Raw genomic sequence first — 27074 nt, forward strand, 5'->3', positions numbered from 1 at the left:
CCATAAAGAAGACATGTTAAGCAGCAGGCAGACACAATTTAAAGACACTTATAGAAAGCTTTTGGCCACAGCCTTCATCATCAAAAGAGAAACAAACACCATTTATACACAAAAGCAAGTACATTTCATGCACACATGACCGCCAATTCATGCGTCTCGGGCTGAAATGCTGGAGTTGCAAGATGCTGAGTTGGCGGTCATGTGTGCATGAGGTGTGCTTCCTTTCGTGTATGAATGGTATGTGATGAAGGCTGTTGCCAAAAGCTTTATGTAAGTGTCTTTTAATTGTGCCTGTCTGCGACTTAACGTGTCTTCCTTAAGTTAAGTAGCAATTTGTCTTTTCCTACGATGTTTTATGTCTACCTGAAGTTTCCAATGTTTGAAAGATTAAGAGAAGCACTTTCTAATGCAAAGATGTACCAAAGTACACCTACCCTACACTGACAGCCATGGAAAACACCTCTCCACACGTCTTTGTGAAAATATACACCAATACACTTCACACAAATACACTTCGTTGTTATGAAATTTGTCATCACAGTCCCTAGAAGAGCAACATGTAGGAGCTGAAGAATCTCTAGATTCTTCACTTAATAGTGATTCTTTTAACTTTGTAACTAAGCTTTCACAGGATATTGCTGACTATCTTCAAGCATCTGCCAGTTAAGGTTTATCAACATTATTGTGCCACTCTCCTGTCAGTCAAACAAACCTGAGACCATTTGTGCACCTATTAGTCATATATGGTATGAGTCCCACACAACTCATAACATTCTCAAATGGGATGCACCAGTGATTTTCAAGCACTCTCTTTTATAGACTGACTTCATTTTTCCAGTACTCTGCCAAAGAATGAAAGTCTGACCACTGCCTTACCTACAACTGATCCTATGTGATCATTCCATGTTGTACCACAAAATTTGTTACATATAGGTATTTGGACAAGAGAACTGATTTTAACTGTGAATCATTGATGATATTATACTCTTAGGAAACCACTTTTTTTTCATTTTATGAAGCACACAATTTTACATTTCTGAACGTTTACAGCAACTTGCTAATCTTTGGGCCTCTTTGACATTTTATCAAGATCTGACTGGACACTTACGCAGACTTTTAGGAAAGTATTTCATTACAGCTAACTGCAACATCTGTGAAAAAGTCTGAGGTTACTTTTAACATTGTCTGGAAGGTCATTAATATTGACATTAACAACAAGGGTCCTAATACATTACCCTGGGGCGCACTTGCAGTTACTTCTACATCTGTGATTATTCTCCATCCAAGATAACATCCAGGGACCTGAGAATCAAGACATCCACTATCCAGTCAAGACTCTCACTTTATATACCACATGATCATACTTACGATATTAGGCATATGTGTGATAATGAGTGAAATGTCTTTGAGAAGCCAAGAAGCACTGCATCTACCTGACCAGCCTGACATTTAGGATGTCATGAGGAGAAAAGCATAATAAGATAGGTTTCACATGATCAGTGTTTAAGAATTCATTCTGGTTGACTGTAGACTGACTGCATTTCCATGACTGCAAGAATGTGGGGGAGTGTGTGTGTCAATGTCTGTACTTTCGCTAGAGAAAGAGCAAGAGCTCAAAAGCTGGTGTGAATACTGTTTTCTGTTATGAGTTTCTGTGCACCACACACTAGTCTGCTATAGGTGAGTGGTTGCCTTTCCCTTATTTTTCCACCCAGCTACTTCCATCATCATTATCTACAGTTGTAAGATTACCAGGAGAGAGAATGTCTGCCCAAGACATACATTTACGAGGCAACATTCTAAGTACTTTTAAGTGTTTTCATTAGCTGCAGTGGCAGGAATCTGGAGGATTGACTGATATGACTTTATAACACTTACCTAACATGGCACTATCCTATGAAGGTCTTATTTCAATAGTGGTACAAGTCCATTACCTCCACTTTTCTGTCTATAATGCTTCTGAAATTAATGAGCCAAACAAACAAAAAGAAATGTTCATCTCTAGCAAGAAGCCATATGCTTGAATATTTCTGGTATCTCAACTGTAGATTTTTCAGCGCTCATTTAACTTTAGGACTCTGTATCTCAATATGAACAAAAATGAACTTGTACCACTATTGAAATAAGCACTTCATATTAGTGCTGTGTACAACTGAAAGCAATGGGAAACTACAATTGTAAATCTTTCTGAGTGCATACAGCTCTATAGTATCACTTAATGATGATGGCATCCTATTGAGTAAAATATTTTGCATGGAAAATAGTCTACCATTCAGATATTCAGGTGAGGATGATTCAGGAGGATGTAAGCTAGTGAAACAGAACAAATTTTCTATGGGTCAGAGTCCATAAAGTTGGATTCCTTAATCAGATAGGTAGTTGAAAGAATTTAAAAAGGGAAATGGATAGGTTGAAGAGATATAATGGGAATTAATGAACTGCAGTGGCAGTAAGAACAGGAAGTCTAGCCAGGTGAGTACAGTATTATAAATGCAAAATGAAGCAGCGTCTAATGCAGGAGTAGGCCGAACAATTGATTTAAAAAAACCAGAAATATGGGTAAACTTCAATGAAGAGCACAGTGAATGCATTATAGCAACCAAGATAAATACACTACTGGCCATTAAAATTGCTACACCAAGAAGAAATGCAGATGATAAATGGGTATTCATTGGACAGGTGTATTATACTAGAGCTGACATGTGATTACATTTTCACGCAATTTGGGTCCATAGATCCTGAGAAATCAGTACCCAGAACAACCACCTCTGGCCGTAATTACGGTCTTGATACGCCTGGGCATTGAGTCACACAGAGCTTGGATGGCGTGTAGAGGTACAGCTGCCCGTGCAACTTCAACACGATACCAAAGTTCATCAAGAACAGTGACTGGCATATTGTGATGAGCCAGTTGCTCGGCCACCATTGACCAGACATTTTCAATTGGTGAGAGATCTGGAGAATGTGCTGGCCAGGGCAGCAGCTGAACATTTTCTGTATCCAGAAAGGCCCATACAGGACCTGCAACATGCGGTCATGCATTATCCTGCTGAAATGTAGGGTTTCGCAGGGATTGAATGGAGGGTAGAGCCACGGGTCGTAACACATCTGAAATGTAACGTCCACTGTTCAAAGTGCCGTCTATACGAACAAGAGGTGACCGAGATGTGTAACCAATGGCACCCTATACCATCACGCCGGGTGATATGCCAGTATGGTGATGATGAATACACGCTTCCAATGTGCGTTCACCACGATGTCACCAAACACGGATGCGACCATCATTATGCTGTAAACAGAACCTGCTTTCATCCGAAAAACTGACATTTTGCCATTCGTGCACCCAGGTTTGTTGTTGAGTACACCATCACAGGCGCACCTGTCTGTGATGCAGCATCAAGGGTAACCGCAGCCATGCTCTCTGAGCTGATAGTCCATGCTGCTGCAAACGTTGTCAAACTGTTTGTGCAGATGGTTATTGTCTTGCAAACGTCCCCATCTGTTGACTCAGGAATAGAGACATGGCTGCACGATCCATTACAGCCATGCGGATAAGATGCCCGTCGTCTCGACTGTTAGTGGTACGAGGCCGTTGGGATCCAGCACGGCATTCCGTATTACCCTCCTGAACCCAGCGATTCCATATTCTGCAAACAGTCATTGGATCTCGACCAACATGAGCAGCAATGTCGCGATACGATAAACTGCAAGTGCAATAGGCTACAATCCGCCCTTTATCAAAGTCGGGAATGTGATGGTACGCATTTCTCCTCCTTAGACGAGGCATCACAACAACGTTTCACCAGGCAACATGGGTCAACTGCTGTTTGTGTATGAGAAATCAGTTGGGAACTTTCCTCATGTCAGCGCGTTGTAGGTGTCGCCACTGGCGCCAACCTTGTGTGAGTGCTCTGAAAAGCTAATCATTTGCATATCACAGCATCATCTTCCTGTTGGTTAAATTTCACGTCTGTAGCATGTCATGTTCATGGTGTAGCAATTTTAATGGCCAGTAGTGTACAAAATAAACATCCATGATGGTAATACCAGTTTATATACTGAATAGCTCTGCAGATCATGAAGAGATTGCAAGAATGTATGATGGGATAAAAGAAATCCATGCATATTATAAAGTGATTAAATGTTTGCATGTTCCACATCTCCTCCTAAGCCTTGGACCAATTTAAACCAAACTTGGTACACATATCACTTGCTGACAAACTACCTATTGGCTTCTGTCTCGGGTTCTTCGACCGGCATTCATCTGAAGATTTTACTGACGTTTTGCCAGCACGAGTGGCTGGCATTGTCAAAGCTTAACCATCCATTGCTGGTGGTGAACTGGAGCCAAGCTTGTGGCTGCAGACTACATGTACCTGACGCGCCAATGTCCAAGGGCTTCTCTGCGGTCATTTCCGGTGCAGTTCTCCTTTTACTACCTGCACAGTCGTTCGCTGCAGTATGGGAAGCCAGGATCCATATACCTTAAGGCTTTCCATACTGCAGCGAATGACTGTCATAGGTGGCAGGAGGAGAACTGCACCGGATATGACTGCAGAGAAGTCCTCGGACGTTGGGCATATAGTCTGCGGCCGCGAGCTCTGCTCCAGTTCACCACCGGCAATGGAGGGTGAAGCTTCGACAATGCCAGCTACTCGCGCTGGCGAAACGTCAGTAAAATCATCAGCTGAACGTCAGCCAAAGATCCCAAGACTGAAGCCAATAGGCAGTTTGTCACAAGTGGCCACGAAAGCCTTAACAATTCTGTATATCACTTACTGTCTGGAAATCATTGCCGTGGGAGTAAGAACACCAATCTATCAAAGGTGTGGCAGTGGGGGTGGAAAAGCAGTGTAGCTCACAACGTGTGAATAGCCACATTTTAATCATTCAGTATTTGAGAACAAGAGTGTTTAGTGACAAACTCTACACATAATTTCAAATCTTTATGAAACTTTTCTCACTGACAACCCCCACACAAAAATAAAAGGAAAAACGTTTGTCAGTTACCACATTTTTGCTGTTCTTGCAGTAAAACTGGCACATGAAGCATGACTTTTAATTTACCACTTCTTTACAAGTAACTGTATTTTTGACACATTTTTCAGACCATATTCAACTTTACCACTGAACATACCAGCAAATTTATATTACTGTACAACATATAGTTCAGGATATGTGATGTCATAAACACTGAAATGCATGAAAAACTGCCATATCATGCATGACATTTTCATTTATTACTTCTTTATTACTTCTTTACTGCTAACTTTATTCAAAAGACTATTTGCAGACAGTAGCCACATATACCATTAAAACATGTACCTGCAAAAGTATATCATTATACAGCACATACTTCAGGAAACACAACATTATAAACATTAAGTTACATGAAAATTAAAGTCCGGAGTAGAGTTCGCTAGAGATACAGATAAAATATATGTACAAATATGTGTGAAATATGTTACATATATGTGAAATATATATGACGTGTGTACATGGGCAAAGCCATGGGTAGAAAGCTCAACCTAAACCTATGGAACTATTTCACCCAAAGTTGGAACATGAATTAGTTACGATCTGGAAAGAAATACTGTGGGGGTAAGGGGGAGGAGATGGTTAGAGAGAGTGGGAGGGGTAATTGACGGAGAGAGGAGAAGATTGGCATAGAAAGGAAACATAGGAAGAGATGATCAGTGCAGTGCGAGGGGGGGGGGGGGGGGAGATAAACAGTGAGAGAGAGGAGAGAGGAGGAGATGAACAGTGAAAGTCGGGTGAAGGAAGGATGTGATGGACAGAGAGAAGGGGAAGTAGGAGATGGACTAACCCAAGAATAAATGCCTAGTTATTCAGGTAAATGAGGATCAGCTGTGGTATGAGACAGGCATTCAATATAAAGAAAATGAAGAGAAGGAAAAATAGTAAGAGAACATGGAATGAGAGGAAGAAAGAAAGGGGAAGCTGTCTGGTAGGATTTTATGTAGCTCATAATTTGATTACTGCAAACCCTGATTTAAGAACTATGAAAGAAGGCTGTACACATGGAAGACATTCGAGACACCAGAAGTTTTGACATCGATTAGATAATGATAAAACAATAGATTTTAAATCTACATTTTGTAAACTGCAAAACACTTCCAAGGGTCATGCTGTAGATGCTGGCTATAACTAATTGGTTATGTAATACAGAGTAAAACAGAAGTAATTGCAGAAACATAAGAATTTAATGAGGTGGGACCTCAATAAATTAAAAGAATAACTATTTGTGGAAAGTTTTAAACATAGCGTTAGGCAATGAAATACTGAAACAAGGGAAAAAAATATGATGGAAGATGAGTGGGTGGATTTTAGACATGAAATAATGAAGGCAGCAGAAGATCAAAAAGGCAAAAAGACAAGGCCCAGCAGAAATTCTTCAATAACACACAAGATATTGAATTTCGTTGGCAATAGAAGAAAATATAACAGTGCAACAATTGAAACAGGCAAAAATGAGTCATTTTTTGTGTTTTCTATCATCCCTTAGTTGCTTCTATATTCTTGGAGACATGGTTTGTCTGCAAATATGGCACAATACGAATAGCCTTTCAGTTAGTTGCATTAGATGAACCACTACTACACTAAAGGCAAAACGGGATTGACAGGAAATGCAAACTGCCTATGCTTCTATGGCTTGAGGACATATACAAGGGTTGTAGAAGCAAGCATGACTCAGGAAAGGATAAGATGCCACCTACAAGTAAATTAAAGAGACCTTTGGAGAAACAAGAAGCAGCTTTATGAATATCAAGCATTCAGATTGCAAGCCAGTATGAAGAAAGAAGGGAAAGATGATAGGTGGAAGGAATATGCAGAAGGAGTAGACAAGGGAGAAGAACATGAGAACACTATTATAGAAAGGGGAGAGGAAGTAAATGAGGATGATATGGGAGATATGATATGGGAGATATGATACGAGTCAAGTGGCAGAAATGGAAGCTGTAGTTGAAAAGGGAGTGATAAGATAGGGTTATACCAAATCTCCAATGTCATTCAACCTATGTACTGAGCAAGCTATGAAGGAAACCACAGAGAAATTTGGGTAGGGACCTAAAGTTCAGGAAGAAGAAATAAAACCTTTGAGATTTGCTGATGATATTGTAATTCTGTTAGAGACGACAAAAGAACTTGGAAGAGCAGCTGAATAGAATTGATATCATTTTGAAAAGAGGTTATAAGATGAACATCAACAAAAGGAAAAGAAGAGTAATGGAATGCAGTTGAATTAAATAAGGCAACAATGAGGGAATTCAATTAAAAAGTGAAATACCTGCCTCTGCAGTTGAAGTGACTAGAACATCTCTGTGCAGTGATGCTCTATTCAAGGATAGTGGTGGATAAATTTTCACTGCAAGTATTTGGCTAGCAAGGGGAGAGCAGATGGTAGTGTACAGTTCCTGAACACCGGCATTGATGCCGAATTCTATATCTCTCCATGACGGCTCATAAAGTGAGAGAATGTGACATGATGGTGATCCATAAGTTAGATGGGGATGTTAAGCTAGGAGGCCCCCCTTGGTGCTATTTGAGAGGAGTACACTATGTGTTGACATCAGGTTTCACACTCTTCCTTCTCTCGTCATCATAATCACCACCACCAACACATAACACAAACATAACACTACACTATACGCACATGCCTTGCACTCACCACACTCTACAAATACACATACATTACAGCTCTCACATATTTGCACGGAAATGGGCCAACATGCATGGGGGACGAACACCATTTCTGAAAAGCCACCGACACCATCTCATGTGACGCCCCAGCCAACAAAGCCATACAATATTTACATTTTTTTAGGAAGCAAGACACTAAAAGTAGTAGATAAGTTTTGTTATTTGGACAGTGGTGACAGAAGTAAAGAGGACAGAAATTGCAGACTGGAAGTAGCAAGAAAAGTATTCCAGAAAAATAAGAATTTGTTAAATTGAATGAAAAATTTAAATTTTAAGGAGTCTTTTCTGAAGGGATTTTGTCTGGATTGTAGTCTTGTGTGGAAGTGAAACACACACAATAAACAGTTCAGACAGACAGATAACAGAAGCTTTTGAAATGTGGTGCTGCAAAGGAAAGCTGAAGGTCTGTGCTTTGTGGAGACTGGATGAGTAAACTGAATAATTAATAAGGAGGTACAGAACTGGATCGGGGAGAAAATAAATTTATGGCACAATCTGGCTAAAAGAAGGGACTGGTTAACAGTTGACAGGACGCATCCTGAGGCATCAAGAAACTAACTAGCAATGGAGGAAAGTGTGGAAGGCTTGAAAACAGTAACCAGATTCAAATTAATATAGGCTACAGCAGTTACACCGAGATGCAGCTCGCACTAGCTTAGATTGCTGCATCAAATCAGTCTTCAGACAGGAGACTACAACAACATTCCTTTCTTTAACACTAATAACAAAGGTTCAACACTTTGACCCTTAACCTACCCCCTCTTCTTCCTAAGGATGAAACTATTAATTCCCTAAAGCTTGGATAGTGTTGTGAATTTTTGTATGTGCATACCAGAAATACTAATATTTCACCACCTGAAGGTATGTATTCACCAGCAACTGATGGTCATAATTTTATAGTTTTCTCAAGCAAATTTTCTGTTTGGTACAGTTGATCATATATGAGTTCCATATTAGCCACCAAATCTTTTTTTACAAAGACTATACCGGTACATGTAACAAAACTTGCGGCAAAATATTTTATAACAGCTTCTGTAGTTAAATAAATAGATAGTTTCAAAAATACATAGATGTAGAAAAGAACAAAAAGAACAGAACACAGGTACATAGAGAGAAAGAGATGATAGGAACATGGCACAGAGCTTTGACAGTTGTTTATTTTCTGGCATCTCCAGTCAGCCACAGTGTGTTTCTTGTTTGGTATGTATGGCTTTTTGTGTCATTATTAACTCTAAGTAAAATTATTGTTGCCAGTAGCACCTACAAAGATGACACAATAGTTTCACTGGAATCTGATACATAAATTATAATTCTGAACAATACAGTATAATAATTTAGATGAAGCATTTTACTCAAATCAAGCTAGGCAATTTTTTATGATTTCATAACCATTCTATTACATAAACCAAACAATGAAAAATCCAGGATGGAATGTAACAATATTATGAAAAGGAAAGTTGCCACTCACCATATAGTGGAGATGCTGAGTTGCAGATAGGCATAAGAAAAAGACTGTCACAAATAAAGTTTTTGGCTATTAATGCCTTTGTCAACACACACACACACACACACACACACACACACACACACACACACACACACACAACTGCAGGTGTGTGTGTGTGTGTGTGTGTGTGTGTGTGTGTGTGTGTGTGTGTGTGTGTGTGCGCGCTCCCTTTACACAGTCTATGGTTGACAAAGGCCTTAATGGCCAAAAGGTTTATTCCTGACAGTCTTTTTGTTGTGCCTATCTGCGACTCAGCATCTCTGCTGTATGGTGAGTGGCAACTTTCCTTTTCATAATATTGTTACTATTATATTAACCAAATTACACATTGCTCATTTCATATGGTGTGAATAAGTATGATATTCTGTCAACAATTCTAAAATATAAATGTTACATATACTGAACTAAATACATACTTAACTTAACTTTGTCACACATCATGCAATACCAACTTTTTAAAAGAGATTTTCATTACATCCAGAAGAATGCAGGAAAGGAAACAGATAATAAAAGCCAAAATGATACAGCAATTTCCCAGTTATAAAGCTGTGTTCTCTGGTAAGAATACCACAATGTAACAGGAGGTATGCTGTGCTGAGAAAATCTTTAGGATTTAAGATATTGATCAGGTATCATAATGAAAGAAAAAATGTTCACAAAACAAAAGCATTAAATGCAACATCAACTGCTTAATGTATAAACATATTTTATATTGTACATATTAATAAATTTATACCACTAGAAATTAGTCTTCAAAAGCACACCAAATAGAGATTGTTAAATAGTTCCTCATTTATTTCACAGGTGTTAGCAATAGGATATGTAGACCGTTAAATGTTATTTCTATTGTGAAAATGAGCTACTAAGGCGTTCTGCTGTGAATGACAGTCCCCTTAAAACTATGCCAAGGTGAACTGAATACATAAGCATCATTTACTTGAAATATCCCTGTTTTTTTGTTTTTCATTTTCTGTGGATGGAGTGACAGATTTCACCACATGATTGTGTGTTGGATTGTATGATTGGAGGTAGTTAATGATACTATAATATTAAAAGAAAATAAATGCAAGGAAACCAAAGATACTGAGGAAAGCAACACAATAAAACAGGAAAATAAGAGATGATATTTTTGGTCATCGCTTACATGTAATGTTACAGTGTAAAGCACAAGACAAAGCTCTTTATGAAGCATGTTTTACTCGTAGGGCTTTAGGGCATATATCATGCAAGTTACAGATATGGAAGCAGAATATGAAAGTGCATGCTTCATTAGAATGCCGCAAACTCACCTAACATTAAGGCTGTTCTATTTGTAATGCTCACAGCACCTGAGTCACTCGATGGTGACCTCTTATGGTGATTGAGCGTGTGATAACCATGGCTGTTGGCCACAATTGGGTCTGATGGCGTTCGGCTATGACTATTGGGCAATGTTCCATAGATGTTGGTGACTGGAGGTAATGGAGCAGCTCTCTTCTTCAGGCTTCCATGGGCATTAGGGGCAGGAACTAATACACAAACGACAATGTTCAAGCTCACTGTCATCTTTTACATGATCTATGCTTCATAGAATTTTTGAGAGAGCAATTAAAGTTGAGAGAAGTGATAAACAATGTTTTGTTATCATGTTACAATTTTACCCTCACATTTTAATTATGATCCTAATTAATGTCATAACAAGAGCATTACAATCAGGTTTATCATTTAATAAGTTATGATACCCCAGTTTCAGAGTTTTGATACATTACTGATTGTTACTTCCTCCCATTCTCATGTGTGATGGCCTTATTATTATAAGTGACCAGAAGTACTATGCGTGCTCTTCTTCTATCATTTGAAGCATGCATTTCCTTCAATTAAGAATGCAAGTTTTGAAAGATTCTTGCAGATTCAGAATTTTTGCTACTTCCATAATCTGAATGGGCGAGGGAAGGGTTTATTGTGTAAAATAAAATGTCACAAGAAACCAAAACATTAAAACCTTTAACAACCTTTGTGTCGACATGCACAATAAGGAACTTGTGAATGTAACACTGAGCTGTAGTTCTTCGAGAAGCCTTTAATGCAGTCACTTGGAGTCTGATGTGTAGAGTAAATCCTGTCATAATGGGATGACTATATGTACTTAGTGTAATAAGAATAATTCAACAGGCATTTCCAGTTTCCCTATTGCTGCTAATAATTAACACATTATGTTGTATCATCAAATTTAGTGCACTTTCCTGTCAATATTCATGTCTCTGACACTGTGTTATTGCTACAAATTAAATAAACTAATTCTGTGGTTGACAAATTGCAATGTTGTCAGTGTGCAGCGAGCCACACTTCATGAAGCTCGACATGTACCTGCAAATCAGGCAACACAGAGAGCATTTGGCACTTGAGAGAGAACTATGATTGGCTCGCATTGAGCCTCTATGGCTCGCTCATTGAAACGACAACCACACAGTTATTTTAATTGAATTATAGTGTCATTATATAATAACATTAATTTGTTTTATATGAAGCAATCAAAATGTTATGATGAAAAACTGAGGTAAAATAATGTTTGATTTTTAAATATTTAAAAAAAGTCTAGTAAGAAACAGAGTTTGACTAATAAATATTTGGTAAGAAAATCACAGTAATAATTACAATAAAAGCAAACATCATTAATAACAAATAAAACAACATATCCACATACATGTGTAAAAGAAGATATCCGAATTATTGGCTTTCAGCATGACACCTATTTTCATTATTAACCTTCCAGAACTTTTTTTTATAGTGGTACAGAGTGAACCAAGAGTGTATCCGGGAACTCAGCTATAGGAAAACTCATATTAATTTCATGGTGAACAGCAAGGTAGTTCTGAGATTTCATAACGAATAGTTATGGGTATTATTGCTACTAGTCTTGATGCGTGACATGTTCTACTTTTCTACAGATTGATATTGATACTAAACTGATACCTATCTGTCTATGTGGATGGGCAGCTGAAGCCCCTGCTCCCCTCTCGCGCCCCCACTCGGTACACTCATGATGTGAAGTCAAAACACAAGAACTTCAAGGAATTACTGATTCTTCTAGCAGGACAAATAGTGAATGTAAAGTACTATGTAAACTAAACTTTAAAAATTTAATGTTCTAAAACTGTAAACAACACAATGTAAGATTAAGTAGGAATGCCAATGATATCAACAAAACTATACGAAAAAGCTGGTTAGTTTTAAAAAAATAAAAAAGTTTAAAAAAAATCAAAAACAAAAATTAAAATACTTCTTATGCTCTTACCCTGAAAGGTATGTAATCAGGTTTAGTTTACTTTATTTAGCAGCAATCACGCTTATTACTTGCATACCAGTTATAGGCTTGCACAAGGTAAAAAAAATGAAAATTGGCCGCAAAAATGAGATACTGTACATGTCTTAATTTTATTTCCTGTACTGGTAAAATTTTTCTAATAACTATGAGAGCTGAATGACCTTAAGCCACTGCATAATGAATAAAGCTGAAATACTTTCTCTAACTAATAATAATAATGAAGGAATAGTTAATGAAATTGGCTGTCCATCGCACTCAAATGCATGCAATACTGTGCTACTGATTTATTGATAAAATTCATAGTAAAGTTATGGAATATCATTTGCAGAGTAGAACAGTAGTTTCCATCAGTATGGGAGGCTATTTTCAGTCAAACAGTTTATTGTGAAACAGAGCACACCAAGACTCTCAAATCAAAGGAAGTTAATATTCCAGAGTACTACGCCACTTACAAGGAGAAGTCCCCAGCGGTGCTATCGACTTTTAAAAAATATCTGTACAGTGCTGTAGGTTAAGATCCTCAGTATCTCACATTGCAGCTATTTATCCTGATGGGCCCTCATTTTCTGAATTTTGTGTGGCACTAAAAGAGTTAAGAAAATTGTGAGGTATAATGGACAGGCTAACAGCTTCACATGCTGGAGGTTGTGTGTTCAAATCTTGTTATGTGCAATAAGATTTTTTTATTTTTAAGTCTTTATCAAAATGACTTTGATCATCATTTTCTTTGATTAATTGATTTAAATGTAATTTTTTAATTCCATTCCTTTGTCACATAATTTTAATCATAAAATCAACTTTTCCATTTACTCTACTTTTTCTTCCTATTGATCTTTCTTCAACTGAAACATTTATTCATGTGTTTTTAATTAATTTTACATATTAATTTTTTTGTTATATCAGCCTGTTTTTTCATCCATGTTATTGTGTTCATTATATTTATTTCTCATTTTGCTTGAATTTTGTTTTACTTACTAAACTATATTTGATTTAAATTTTCATCTGTGTTGTTTCGTCCAAAGTACAATGGGCATTTAGGTTATGTTTTAAATGTTTGTATAATGATTATTGTGCAAAAAAATTGCACATCTGGTAACACAAATACATTTTTCACCCCATTGCACAAATATAAATAGATTATTTTGTCTTTTCTTTTACAACTGAGATCGTAATTTTCAAATAATTGAATATTATAGTAGACATATATAATTAAATTCATATTCACAAAGATTTCATTTGGAAAAAGAATGATATAAAGTAAAAAGGAAATAAATGAAAAGATTCATACAATAATTAAAATGACGAGACATAGGAATAGAAACAAAAAATTACATTTAAATCGATTAATTGAATAAAAATAGTGATTAAAGTAATTTTGATAAAGGTTTAAAAATAAAAAAATTTAAACATCTGACAAGATTCGAACCCACAACCTCCTGCACATAAAGATATTATCATATCCATTATACCACACAGTCAAATTATACAAAGCAAATTTACTGAGTGTCTCACAAAATTCTGAATTTTTTTTTTCATCAATTGCAAACGAGGGCCCACCAGGCTGAATGGCAGCAGTGTAAGACACATGGGATCTTAACCTACATCACCATATAGATAGTTTCAAGAAGTCAGTCCACCGCTGGCAACCACTCCTTGTTAGTAATGAACATTTCAGTGACTAAGAATGTTTGTGAACATAAAAGAAGGAACTATTTGTTTTATTACAGTATTTTTGGCTGGTAGATTTAGATAAGAGAGTTATTTTTGGTTCCACCTTATTTTGTTTATAGCTGCTTCAGTACCCACAGCTGCTGCTCCTAATTCATTAAGCAGCCACTGAACATATGATCCTATGTCTGTACTTTGACAAATGTTCATAATTTTTTTCTTTCTTTTTGATGATTTTAATCAAGAACAGAAGTCACAATGGTTTATCAACAGCCTGAAACAGGGGGAGAACAACAGAAACTCCAGGTAGGAGTATCAACAATGTAGGAAAAGACAAACTGCTACTTATCGTAAATAAGACATGTTAAGTTGCAGATAGGCACAATTAAAAGATACATAAAGCTTTCGGTCACAGCCTTTATCAGTAAAACAAACAAACAAACACACACATGCAAGCGCCCCCCCCCCCCCCCCCACACACACACACACACAAAAAAACGTCAACTCTAGGACCTCGGGCCAAAATGCAATATCACATAGGATGCAAGGAGAAATCTGGAGTCGATTGGGAAGGGGAAGGGGAAGGGAGAGGACGGGGAGAGAGACAAACACTGTCTGGTGGAGTCTGCAGGGACTAGACTGCCAACAGGCACAGCGTCAGGAGGTTTTGGGGCAGGGAGGTGAGGGAAAAATGGAGCAAAAAAGGAGAGGAGCGAGGAAAGATGGGCAGATGCAGTGACAGATGGCTGCAAATAAACACGGTGGGAGATGAGAATGGGAGGGAGATGATAGGACAGAGGCAGTGGAATTAACTCCCATCTGCACAGTTCAGTGAAGCTGGTGGTGGATGGAAGGATCCAGATGGTTCAGATAGTGCAGCAGCCACTGAAATCTAGTGTGTTATGTTCAGCTGCATGTTGTGCCACAGGGTGGTCTACTTTGATTTTGGCCACAGTCTGGCCATGACCATTCATCCTCGTGAACAATTGGTTGGCAGTCATATGAATATAAAAAACTGTGCAATGATTGCAGCAGAGCTGGTAAATGGCATGGCTGCTTTCACATGTGGCCCGACCCCTGACTAGGTATGATAAACCAATGACAGGACTGGAATAGGAAGGGCTGGGTGGGTGGATTGGGCAGGTTTTGCTTCTGGGTCTTCCACAAGGATATGACCCATGGGCAAGGGGTTGGGATTGGGAGTGGCATAGGGATGGAACAGGATGTTGTGGAGGTTGTGTGGCAATGGAACACCACTTTAGGAGGGGTGGGAAGTATCTCAAGTAGGATGTCCCTTATTTCTGGGCATGCTGATAGGCAATGCCCAAACCCTCTACCTGACAGTTTCCACCCCCTCTGTCCTATCATCTCCTCCCCATCCTCATCTCCCACCCCATTTTACTGATGAAGGCTGTGGCAGAAAGCTTTTTGTGAGTATCTTTTAATTGTGCCCGTCTGCAACTTTACGTGTCTTCTTTACAGTAAGTAGCAATCTGTCTTTTCCTACATTACAGAGGATGATTAGTCATTCCTTTCTGGAGTTCACTATTTATTATGCAGAAACAAGTTGTCAAGATCATGATACAATTGCCACCACACTCACCTATCAAGCCAGTCTTCAAAGAATGGGGAATATTATGTATCTCATGGGTATAAATCCTAGAGATTGTTTCATTTGCAAATAAGAATCTCCATTTATCTGTAACAAATAATAGTGTCCAAAATGAGATTTTCATGCTGCAGCAGATTGTGCACTGTTATGAAACCTTCCTGGCAGATTAAAACTGTGTGCTGGACCAAGACTCGAACTGCAAGGTTTGCAGGAGAGCTTCTGTGAAGTCTGGAAGGTAGGAGACGAGGTACTGGCGGAAGTAAAGCTGTGAGGACAGGATGTGAGTCGTGCTTGGGTAGCTCATATGGTAGAGCACTTGCCCGCAGAAGGCAAAGGTCCCGAGTTTGAGTCTCGGTCCCGCACACAGTTTTAATCTGCCAGGAAAGTTTCAAATGATTGTGTGTGTGTGTGTGTGTGTGTGTGTGTGTGTGTGTGTGTGGTGTGTGGTGTGTGGTGTGTGTGTGTGTGTGTGTGCACCATACCCATACCAGTGGTAACGTTCATCTGACAAGCCAGAGACTGAGTGAACGCCATGATTGTGTGGCACATATGAACAGCAATAAATCACCTTGTTCAGTCAAAAACAGTAATGTCATTCAAGAAGAATATTGCCAGTACAATGCTCCAGTACTGATTTCATCCCATTGCTGAATTTATGGAGAGCAATTTAAGTCACATGTAACTTTAATTTTGTTCACAATGTCATAATCTTGTATATTATGGAAGACAACTTACAATTAATCCTTTTGTTGATAGTTTTACTTTGTCCTCTACAGTAGATATATCTAAAAATAGAGATCACTGCTTAAAGACTACTGCTCTGAAGATATGAATATTCTGTCTTCTACAGTCCATGTATATTTTATTTTAAATCATTGTACCAATAAGATAAATGCTTGTGTGATTCTTGAAATTTTTCCAGTGTAAAGAGTGTTCCATGAAGTATCAGGATTTCAGCTGGATTATGTCAACTTCTTGCCATGATATTTTAGCTGAATGGTTGTCAGCTGAAATATCGTGGCAAGAAGTCAACGTATTCCAGCTACAAACCTGAAACTTCATGGAATAGGCAAATGCTTCTTCAACAACTGCTACTTAGCTTGTATCCCATATCATGAACACCATTTTGTGGATAAATAAAAATAAAGGTAGGAGGGGTAGGTTAGAAACGAGGCCTTGTCCCTCTTTGCTCCCTGAAGGAGAAGGGAGCCTTGTCCCTCTTTCCTCCCTGAAGCAGAGACCTATACCTCTGCAAGCTAAGTGGAATTCCCTTATTATTTTAAAAGTGTTCATTGGCAGCAGTAAGAATTGCACCTCCTGAAGGTATGTGTTTAAACTTTCTCAAGGTAAACAGAGAAAGACAAGTGCAGCAAGGAAGAACATCTTGCATCTCTTGTCCCTACCAATCCATGGTTTGGTAGCACTTTTTTCAGTCCCCATTTATTCTGATAAAGAAATTTTGAAGACTTTTGAAAGTTAAAGATTCATCCCAGTCCCCAAACCTACTGGCAGTCAGTTCTACTTTAATTATTATTGTGTCAGGAAGTAAATAGCAGCTCCTCCTCTGACTTAATTGTTACTGATATTCATTTTTGAGTAAACCTTGTAAGGGTAACAATGTCTCAGTGAATCTTATCACTGATATCCTTTCTCTCTGAATTTTAATCCCACTCTTGAATCATTCTTTTATCTCTGTCATTGTTCCTTTAATCTCTGTCATTGTTTCTTTGATGTGTAGATTGAGCAGTAGGGGCAAAAAACAGCATTCCTCTCTTGTATCCTTTTTACTTCAAAGACTTAATTCTTAGTCTTCAATTCTTATTTTTGCCTTTTGGTTCTTGTACATATTACATATTACCCATCTTTCCCTGTAGCTTAATCCTATTTATCTAAGAATTTCAAATATCTTGCACCATTTTACATTGCTGAATACTTTTTCTAGACTGACACATCCTATGAATATGTCTTAATTTTTCTTAAGTCACAATGTCAAAAGTGCCTCTCTAGTCCCTTTACCTTTTTGAATCATCATCCAACAGATGCTCAGTTTTCTTTCCCTCTCTTTCATATATCATTATTGTCAGAAACTTGGGTGTATGGCTGTTAATGTGATTGTGCAATAGTCTCACATTTATCTGCCCTTGCTGTCTTCAGCAATGTGTGCACGGTATTATTCCAAAAATCAGATGGTGTTTGTCCAGTCTTATAGATTCTACATACCATCTTGACGAGTCATTTGGTTGCCACTTCCAACAATGAGTTCTGAAATTCCAGAGGAATGTGATCTGTTCCACATTGTGATTGTAAAATATGTAAGATATATAGTCAGTTTATTGTAGTCAATCCCCAAGCTCAAACTGAGCGAACAAAGTTGTCAATACACAAATGTCCACTTATATGATGTATCATTTCTTATAAGTAAAGAAGTTAATTCTCATTGCTTGAATGGAGTGTATTCTGTACAATCAAAAGTTTTCTGTAAGGGTAGAAATATTGCTAAAATATTGCGTGCAGTCTTTGAAGGCATGTGATATACTGGTCAAAATACAGTTATTGTATTATTACTGGAAGTTACATTAAATCCACAAGCCAGTGGTTGAATTTACTTTCTATTTTGTTAATCTGTTTTTTCCTCTATCTCAGTGCTCTGTATGCCCAACTGAATGAAGATTAAACACAGATATAAACCCAAGTGCACTGACAACAGCAGTTTCTACATCCATCAGTGTATCATTAAATATGTGGTACTTCCTTGGTGAAAGCAGCTACTGAACCAAATGTTTGTCCCTTACTCCCTGGCACACAAATGATATTCCATACCTTTGCATCAATATTTACCTGTCAATAACAAATAGGCCTGCACGTTGGCTGAGGTCTGTCATAATAACTAATCACACACACTGTCGGGAAAACCAGTTGTCTTTTATGATGGGTGTTCAATTATACATACCAATGCAAGGTTTACGATTCTGAGGTGGGGGAGGGGGTGGCACCGGCCGGTAGTTGCTGTTGGGGCTGGAGCCAGAGCCGGACTTGATACTGTCAGAGGTAGAGGAGCGAGAGCGCAGGTTCACGGGGGACTCACCTCCAGCATAGCTGGGTGGCCTTGACCGTGTCTTCTTCTCCGGAGTTATTGAGCCATTCTGAGGACGACAAAACAATATGTGATTATTTCAGGCAGTGCACCACTGTAAAGCTATAGTTATATATCTAGTAAAATATTGTAATTTATTCTGAGTTATGAAAGAGGCGACAAAACAAGACTTTTCTGTGTAAATAGAACATCATCTCAACCCTGAGACCCAGGATATAGTGGTGTGTGTGTGTGTGTGTGTGTGTGTGTGTGTGTGTGTGTGTGTGTGTGTGTGTGTGCGTTTTTTGGTTGAGTTCATTAGTATTAACTCCACCTTCAAAACATTTAGTGCAATTTCTAGCAGTTTATGAGGAAGGTAATGATTACAGTGGCACTTTTGCTCCTTATTACAACATGCACTAATACTGATAATACAGAGAAAGAAAAAAAACATGTAATTCTGCCAATACAGCAGGAACAAAACTCAAAAATTAAAAACAAAAAAGGTATTGGGAAAAAATAAACCTATGCATATCATTAAAATTGACAGCGTAGCTGTTTTCTGAATACCACTGTATATAGACTTAACAAGGGTAGTAGCTGCAAAGATGAAAGTTTATATCTTCATGCGATGTTGCCTTTTGGTTACTACCTCACAAAATCTGAATTCTACAATTCCTAGAAAATAACTCCCATGTTCATTCACCATAAATTTCCACTTCTACAAACCTGGTAAAAAATGAAACTAAAGAAAAATGAATTACCAGATCACAGAAATTGAATGCAGCAGCAATTCAATATACCATAAGGTAACAGTAAAACTTCAAGATTTCAGAATAAGGTCTGAGGGCATGCTCAGAAGGACTAACAGTTAAAGCAGTTGGTCATGACTAGCAGGAAATTCAATTTTGAATGCTGGTCTAGCACAAATATTCAGTTGTCACTACATAATCAATAATAATAATAGTAATAATAGTAATAATAATTAGAGCTGTGGTTTCTCATGCACTACCAAATTGTAAAACATGCATTCATTCATGCAGTATCACGTCATTAAACATGTCTAATGAGGCATCAAAAGAAAAAAAATATAAAGGAAAAAAGGAAACCCCACAATCAGGCACTGAAGCCTACGTGATACTGAAGCCTACGTGATAGTTCACCAACTGCTATGTTATTCTCCGTTATTCACCATTGGAACAGAAAAAAAATTTATGATATGAAATTCAATTCTATATTTATTCCTATTTTCTTCAAAAACAGTATGCAGCAAACAATTTTCCAACTTGTCTTCACTTTGGCTCATGTGTTTATCACACAGAACATTTCTGTACATAGAAAATGACCTTTCTATGTCACAAGAAGAGACATGTGCAACAATTTCTTACTAAATCAGATAAAACTGAAATCATTTTGCATTTTTGCCACAAAATATTTTTTGTCATCTTCATATACTCAAAATCAGGATCTGATCCAATAATATTGTTCATTTTATCTTTTACTGCAACATCTACTTCTCTATTTTCCAATTTCTTCAGTAATTGATAGAGATTTCTTCAGTTCCCTGTGGCTTCCAACTTTGTTACTGCTACAGACATATGCACAAAATTTGATATGACGCAAATCAGGTCTTGCTTAAATCTGTTTTCTTGAATTCCACTTCTGCATCTTTAATGCAAGCTGCTTTAATGGCATCAAAAGTGTGTATGACTCAAAGCCAGAGGAAAAAAAATTACGGGGCAATAACTCACAACTTTTCAATAGACTGAAGCAAACAGATGGTAACTTCAATTAATTTGTGGTAATTTATGGTCTCTTACTGATATGACATCATCAAAATTATCACTGTAAAGGATCACAGCATTTTCCAGGTACCTCATCTGGTCAACACAGATTGTAGTGGCTAAGCTAAATGTGCCAGTATATCTTTAAATACAGGAACATGGACAAATACTTCCAAGAATACCTTCAACAGGAAACAAGTCAGCATATGACTTAATTAATAATGTCAGAATGATCAATCCTTTGTATTTTGTGCACCTATTTACCTTGTCTGTGGAGAATATCAGCATACTCACATTATAAAGTTTTAGTAGTACTCTTTCAGCTACAAAATGTAACACACATGTTGAACAAATAACACGCGATAGGATACAGTAAAATATTTTAATCGCTTTTCCAGCCTTCAGCATATGTGGGGCAGCATCACTTAGCAACAATAGGACTTGTTTCTTATTGAGATTCATTGGTACAAAATATATTGACTTCTACTATGCTGAACTAGGGCACTGGAGCTCACTACGAAATTTACAAAATTTGCAAAATGAGGCACGTTCTACACTTCTGGCACAGTTCACTTAAAAAAACTTCACTAAAGATGCTATCATGTGAATTATTACAATATATGCACTGAGGTCAAAAAATGGTGTAAAATGCATTATAAATGTTTAAATTCATGGAGCTATATCAATGAAATCTTAGAAATATGAATTCACTCTCCAGAAGACTAAACCATACAAACATGCTTGCAATATGCATTTGCATGGAAATCTAGGCCTTACTAATATTACGATTATCATTATAAATCTCCCTGTATTACCTTCCCTCACCTGTCTCCTTGAGATCTTTATTTATTTGTAATTTCCATTTTGTACCCAAGTTCAGGCCTCTACTCTTACTATCATCAAGTCATTATAAGAAGTGCTCCAAAATTTTAAATACCAGATGGGTGCCTCTCCTGATTCACTTCCTGCCCTACAACTCCTGTATACCTTATCTTTTCTTTTTTGAAGAACTTACGGGAATACAGCTGGTGACATTTTCTGCAACTGCTGATATTTTCACTGGTGAAAACACTTATTAGTTTCAGGGCATTAATGCAATGAGAGAGGGCTGTGCAAGGAAACTGAAACCCTCAGTAGGTGGGAATATGCCTACTAAGAAACAAAATATGGCATACGCATAAATATGAAAGACACTGCAAAAACTGCTACCACTACACAATAAATGATGACCAATGTCAGAAGTTATCAATAGTGGATATTAATTACCAATGAGTGGGCAAGTAGTATTTGCTCTGCCCTTCTGTTGTTTGACAAGGGAGAGGGTAGGATTCCAAGCTGAATTACAGCAAAAACATCCATCTCTATTTATGAAGTCACTTGCTAATTTAACCTCCATTTGTTCTTTAATAACATTATCACAATAGTTGGTTGTGCACTCCAGAATCTCTATTTGTTATACTCCATAGAGACCAGTATCAAAGCAATGTTCTGAAATAGCAGATTTGCCTTGCTGTTGTAAGCACGTGTCATGCTTGTGCTCAACACACCGGTCCTCCACGATTCTGACGGCCTGTCCAATACATGACATGTGCACAACTGTAGGGGATATAGTAGACATGGCATGACCAATAGGTGACATGCCACAACTGCAAGGGATACAGTTGACATCACCCTATGCAAACAGTGACTGTCACTCTATATTTTCAAAGAATATGACCAACCCTGTTGGAAATGCTACCTGCATGGGGCAGAAGGTCTGTAGACTTAGATGCTATGTTGCTATTTCATCACTCACTCTATTCACCATTGGCCAACAGCACAATGCATATTCGATTTGTCTTTTACCACAACCATTGTGGCAAAATGTGACTCTTCAAGGTGGGGTAGCTCAGCTGACAAACTCTCAGTGTCTTGGGTGACACTGGTCTCATGGAACAGGGTATGAAGTACCATTACATGCTGAGATGGACAGCAACAATTGTCAGCCTAAAGATACAAATCAATGTGAGTTAGCTTCCTATAAATGGTACATCCCAAAGTACCTTCGATCTTCCTCCTGAGCAGTACTTCAAGGGAGGGAAAACAGCTATCCTTTCCCAACACCATAGTGAAGTGAACATTTGGGTGGATTGAATTCAGATGTACTAAAAAGCTGTTCATATTTGCACTGCCACTCACAACACGCAGATTCTGGCATGCACTTCCAGCTACTGGGATAATGCTATTAAGGAAGGAGTGGAGGTTAAATTAGTAAGTGACCTTATAAATAGAGATGGAAGTTTTTGCTTAAATTCTGCTTGGAATCCTGCTCTATCCCTGGAGACAGAGAGAGAGAGACAGAGAGAGAGAGAGAGAGAGAGAGAGAGAGAGAGTGTGTGTGTGTGTGTGTGTGTGTGTGTGTGTGTGTGTGTGTGTGCGTGTGTCTTTCTTCATATGTCTTGCTCAGCACAGCCCTGCCTACCAAGGCTTTATGAAGATCAAGATGGTGGCTAGCAAGAGAGCTGCACAGCACACAACTCACTAGTTTATTCAATGTTTAAAGGTGTTCCACGACAGATCCTCTGTTTTCAACCTCTTGTAAATCTCATGTTAGGTGCTTCTAAGGCAGTGCTACACTTCCATCTTTTACCCTCCTGCCTGTGTACCATTAAAATAGCAGTAAGATAATGAAAACCATGCAATGATTTCTCCATCTGCAGCAACAGCAGTGCAGGAGCCTAGCTGATCCTGGAAAAAACTGCCATGCCGCCTCCCATGCCAACACATTTCGATGGGCTTGTCTGCAGACTGGTGACAGCTGTGCTGCATCACTGTTTCATTGCATAGCCCCCTCTCATTGTGTTTATGCCTTGTCATGCTAACCATCACTGATGCCACCTCCACAACAGTTCTTGAGAAAATCTAGTGCTCCACAGAAATCAGTGTGAATGAGATCAGTACCCTAAAGAAGTCTGTTGCCAAGGCTGATGAGGAAGTGCATATGTTTCAAAACAGATCACTGAAAGACCAACATGCAATTGAACAATTCCTATTTGTAATAATCTTAAAGTGTTTGGAATATCATAAGAATCTCATGAAAATACAGATGAAGTGGTTACCAGTACTGCTCGTGAAAAGTAGGCATACAGGTTTCAGGGTCAGATGGCAGATCCCACAAAACTAGGACTTATCATAATAAAATTCATGTCCTACTGGGAATGATCATAAGTCTTCAGGGCAAAGAAGAAACTAATGATATCAGGAGTTACAATACAAGAGGACCTTGCATCCGACAGGATGAAAATAGTGAATAGTGTGATTTCCCAGTTTAGCTTACAGAATGTGTGGATCATCGAAGGCAGAATAATCAAATCAGCTATAGAAAACTGAGTGCCAACACAGAACTTAAAGGCATAAACTGTGTGAGCCCAAAATGATTTTCTCTACACATTTCATCTTGTATTCCTCCTTAGAGCACTTTATTTTGGTAATTACTACTAATTATTAATTTACAGAATCATTTTTCATACTTTCAGTCCTCATATACTCTGAATTTCAGTATTTTCCTCATTATTATCATAGTACTTTGATCCTGATTATCAATTTACTGTTAAATTATGATTTTATTAATTAGTAACATATTCTTGAATACAATGTTTATCTATTGTTCTCAATGTTTCCTTTTACAATATTATTTTTCGTTCCTGTTCAGTATAATTACTATTAGTACTGCATTACATTTCTATTCACTAATTACTTTGTAATCTTGCTTTATCCATTAAATTGAAGGATCTTTCTCTCTGCTAAACTCACATACCCTTGACTATCATGCTCTGTGTTATGGCCAGCATACCCGACCTCGAATACCTCTTACCGGTTACCTATTTCTTCAGACCACTATCTGACTCATTGTGCATTGAGCACACTCCCTTACCATACCCTTCGCATTCCGCAATGCATCGAGCCTTGCCTGTTTCCAAGACAACTTTTCTTCTTACTGGCCAGCTTATTGTGGAAGCAACTAAGATGGCTCTATGTTACAACTCTCATACAGAAAAGTGCAGTCTTTAACAGACCACTTGCACAGTTTCACTGAATATTTCAGGATCTCAGCTTTCATGTTGTACTCCTGATGGAGACATGGCTGAAGCAGAGTATCCCATTGGACTCTGTAAGCCTTGACAGCTATGTCTCTCCAAACGACAAGGGGATGGAATGCCAGTCATGTCCAAAAATTAGGACAAACAGACTAAATACATGTTTATTGAAATTATACTTACCAACAAAAATGTTTTATCTGTCTTATAAAAGCCACCCAAATTTGGCAGCTGCCTAGCTTTGAATCCATGCTCTCAGGGCTTGAATCTCTGCATGACCATGTACTTGTAGCTGGAGATACAGACATACATTTTCTATACAGCAGTATGTTCATTTCAAAAATCAGGTGTGTGCTTTCCTGCTCAAACCTTACACTGTTTCCATTTGGGCCAACTCACCATACAGCATATATGCACATGTTTATCAGTATCTCAAAGGAAATGTCCACACAGAGCAACCAGATCTTTGCATCTGGCAAGTCTCCCACGAGTGAAACACTCGTGACTTATTTTAAGAAATGTCCAAAGAACCAACTACAATTGACAACTTTTAGGGATTTTAAGCACATGAATACGTCTCAACTTACAGTTGATATCTCTGATATTTCTTGGCAGGATATTTCTTAGCAGGAAATAACTTCAATATAAATTATGAAATATCTAATTTCACTGAGAGACTCAATAATTTATACAATAAACATACTCCTTTAAAAACTGTAAGAGTAAAGAGAAAACTTGCACTATGGTATACAGATCACCTTAAAACAGTATCAGAGACACAATACAAATGACATATAAATGCCACCCCACATCTGATAATCATCTCTCCTACAAAAATCTACAAAACCATGTTTGTCAGCCTGTGAGAAATGACTACAGGTCTATTTACATTCTACCAGCATTATATAAGGCTTCAGAGTACATAGTTCTCATTTCTGCAAAAATAGCAGCATTATAACTGCTCTTATAAAAGTCAGTGATGAACTGAAACAAGCTAAGGAGGGACAAGAAGTGACTATTAGATGCTTTTCGGATTTTGTCAAAGCTTTTGACACCACTAGCCTTAACATTCAACTTACTAAACTCACAAATCAAAACTTTTCTTCAAGTGCTGTATAACAGTTCCACTCCTACATTACATTCCGTCAACAGTATGTAATGATAAGTACAAAAGGTCACAATGGAGCGATGATTATCAGGGATCCCACAAGAATCAATGTTGTGTCCATTACTTTTCTCATTATCTGCTAACCACATTTTGACTATTCTGTCCCACTGTAAATATCACATACACAGACACCTTCAGCTACACCAAAGATAAAAAAAACTCATGCACAGCCATCCACAGCATGTAAATGCTGACTGCCTTGCCTCATCAGAGTGGGCACAGAACATATGTTTGAAATTTAAACCATCCAAAATGGAAGCAATATTAGTTCTTCAAAGACTTATTATCTCTCAATTCAGGGAATTCCTTCAACACTCAGCAATAAATACCAGAGAAATATGTTTCCTTGCTTCTGCAAATAACTTGGTGATACTTTTGAACTGTCACTAATACTGGACTAAACACATGACTGTGATCTGTAAGAGGGTATCAGCATCACTCTATTCACTTCAAAAATATAAAAAAAGGTATTTCCTCTTGAGCTTAAAAAGAAACTCATAGAATCACTAATATTACCTATACTTGATTATGGTGATCACTTTCCTCAAGGACTTTCCTAAGAGAACTTTCACCAGCTGGAGTTGATACAGACTGCTTGTGTGCAATACAATTGTGACGTTTGATACTTTGACAGTATCACTTCTGCCTAGAAACAATTACCATGGCTATATGTCAAAATGCATAGAGACTGTCATACTCTGTATTTGCTGTATCATCTTCTCCGTCACTGCATTTCTTCTTATTTATTTTGAACTAATGCTATTGTCTGAACAGCACAGCAGAAATATTCATTCTCAACAAAATAAAATCTTTTCTATACCACTACATAACAAATCCATCTTATCAGTATTATTTTCTGTATCAGGAACCTGATTTCAGAATGATCTTCCTCAATATATCAGAGAAATTAAATTACTTTCAAACTTCAAAAGAGAGCTAATGGTTCCCCTTCCATCACTACAGTATCTCTTCCATAGAGCTATCTGCACCACACTCTTGTCAACACACCTTCCCCTTCCATTGTTCTCTTCCCATCATACAGTCATCTATTGAAAACCTTTTTTTCCTTAACAGCTATTGTTACTGTCATTTGCAATCTTCTCCTATCTCATTATCCCTTATGTTTCTGATAAAAGCAGACACACTTTAAAAGTGCTAAG

At 37.8% G+C, this 27074-nt stretch overlaps 1 protein-coding gene across 7 annotated transcripts in view; it reads right to left on the reverse strand.

Annotated features, from left to right (window-relative positions):
- The window catches only part of LOC126166701 (arfGAP with SH3 domain, ANK repeat and PH domain-containing protein), a 304337-nt gene that overhangs the window by 37842 nt on the left and 239421 nt on the right, over nucleotides 1-27074 (reverse strand). For 4 of the 7 annotated variants that reach the window (XM_049920423.1, XM_049920426.1, XM_049920422.1 and 1 more), the window contains exons 12-13: nucleotides 18764-18956; nucleotides 10519-10737 (exon numbers count right to left, since the gene is read on the reverse strand). In XM_049920423.1, the coding sequence (XP_049776380.1) occupies nucleotides 10519-10737; nucleotides 18764-18956 (412 nt within the window). The remainder of the gene's footprint in view (nucleotides 1-10518; nucleotides 10738-18763; nucleotides 18957-27074) is intronic. The other 3 variants (XM_049920425.1, XM_049920429.1, XM_049920428.1) reach the window with 3 other exon arrangements.

The sequence above is a fragment of the Schistocerca cancellata genome, chromosome 1 (assembly GCF_023864275.1).
Source record: "Schistocerca cancellata isolate TAMUIC-IGC-003103 chromosome 1, iqSchCanc2.1, whole genome shotgun sequence".
Taxonomy (NCBI): domain Eukaryota; kingdom Metazoa; phylum Arthropoda; class Insecta; order Orthoptera; family Acrididae; genus Schistocerca; species Schistocerca cancellata.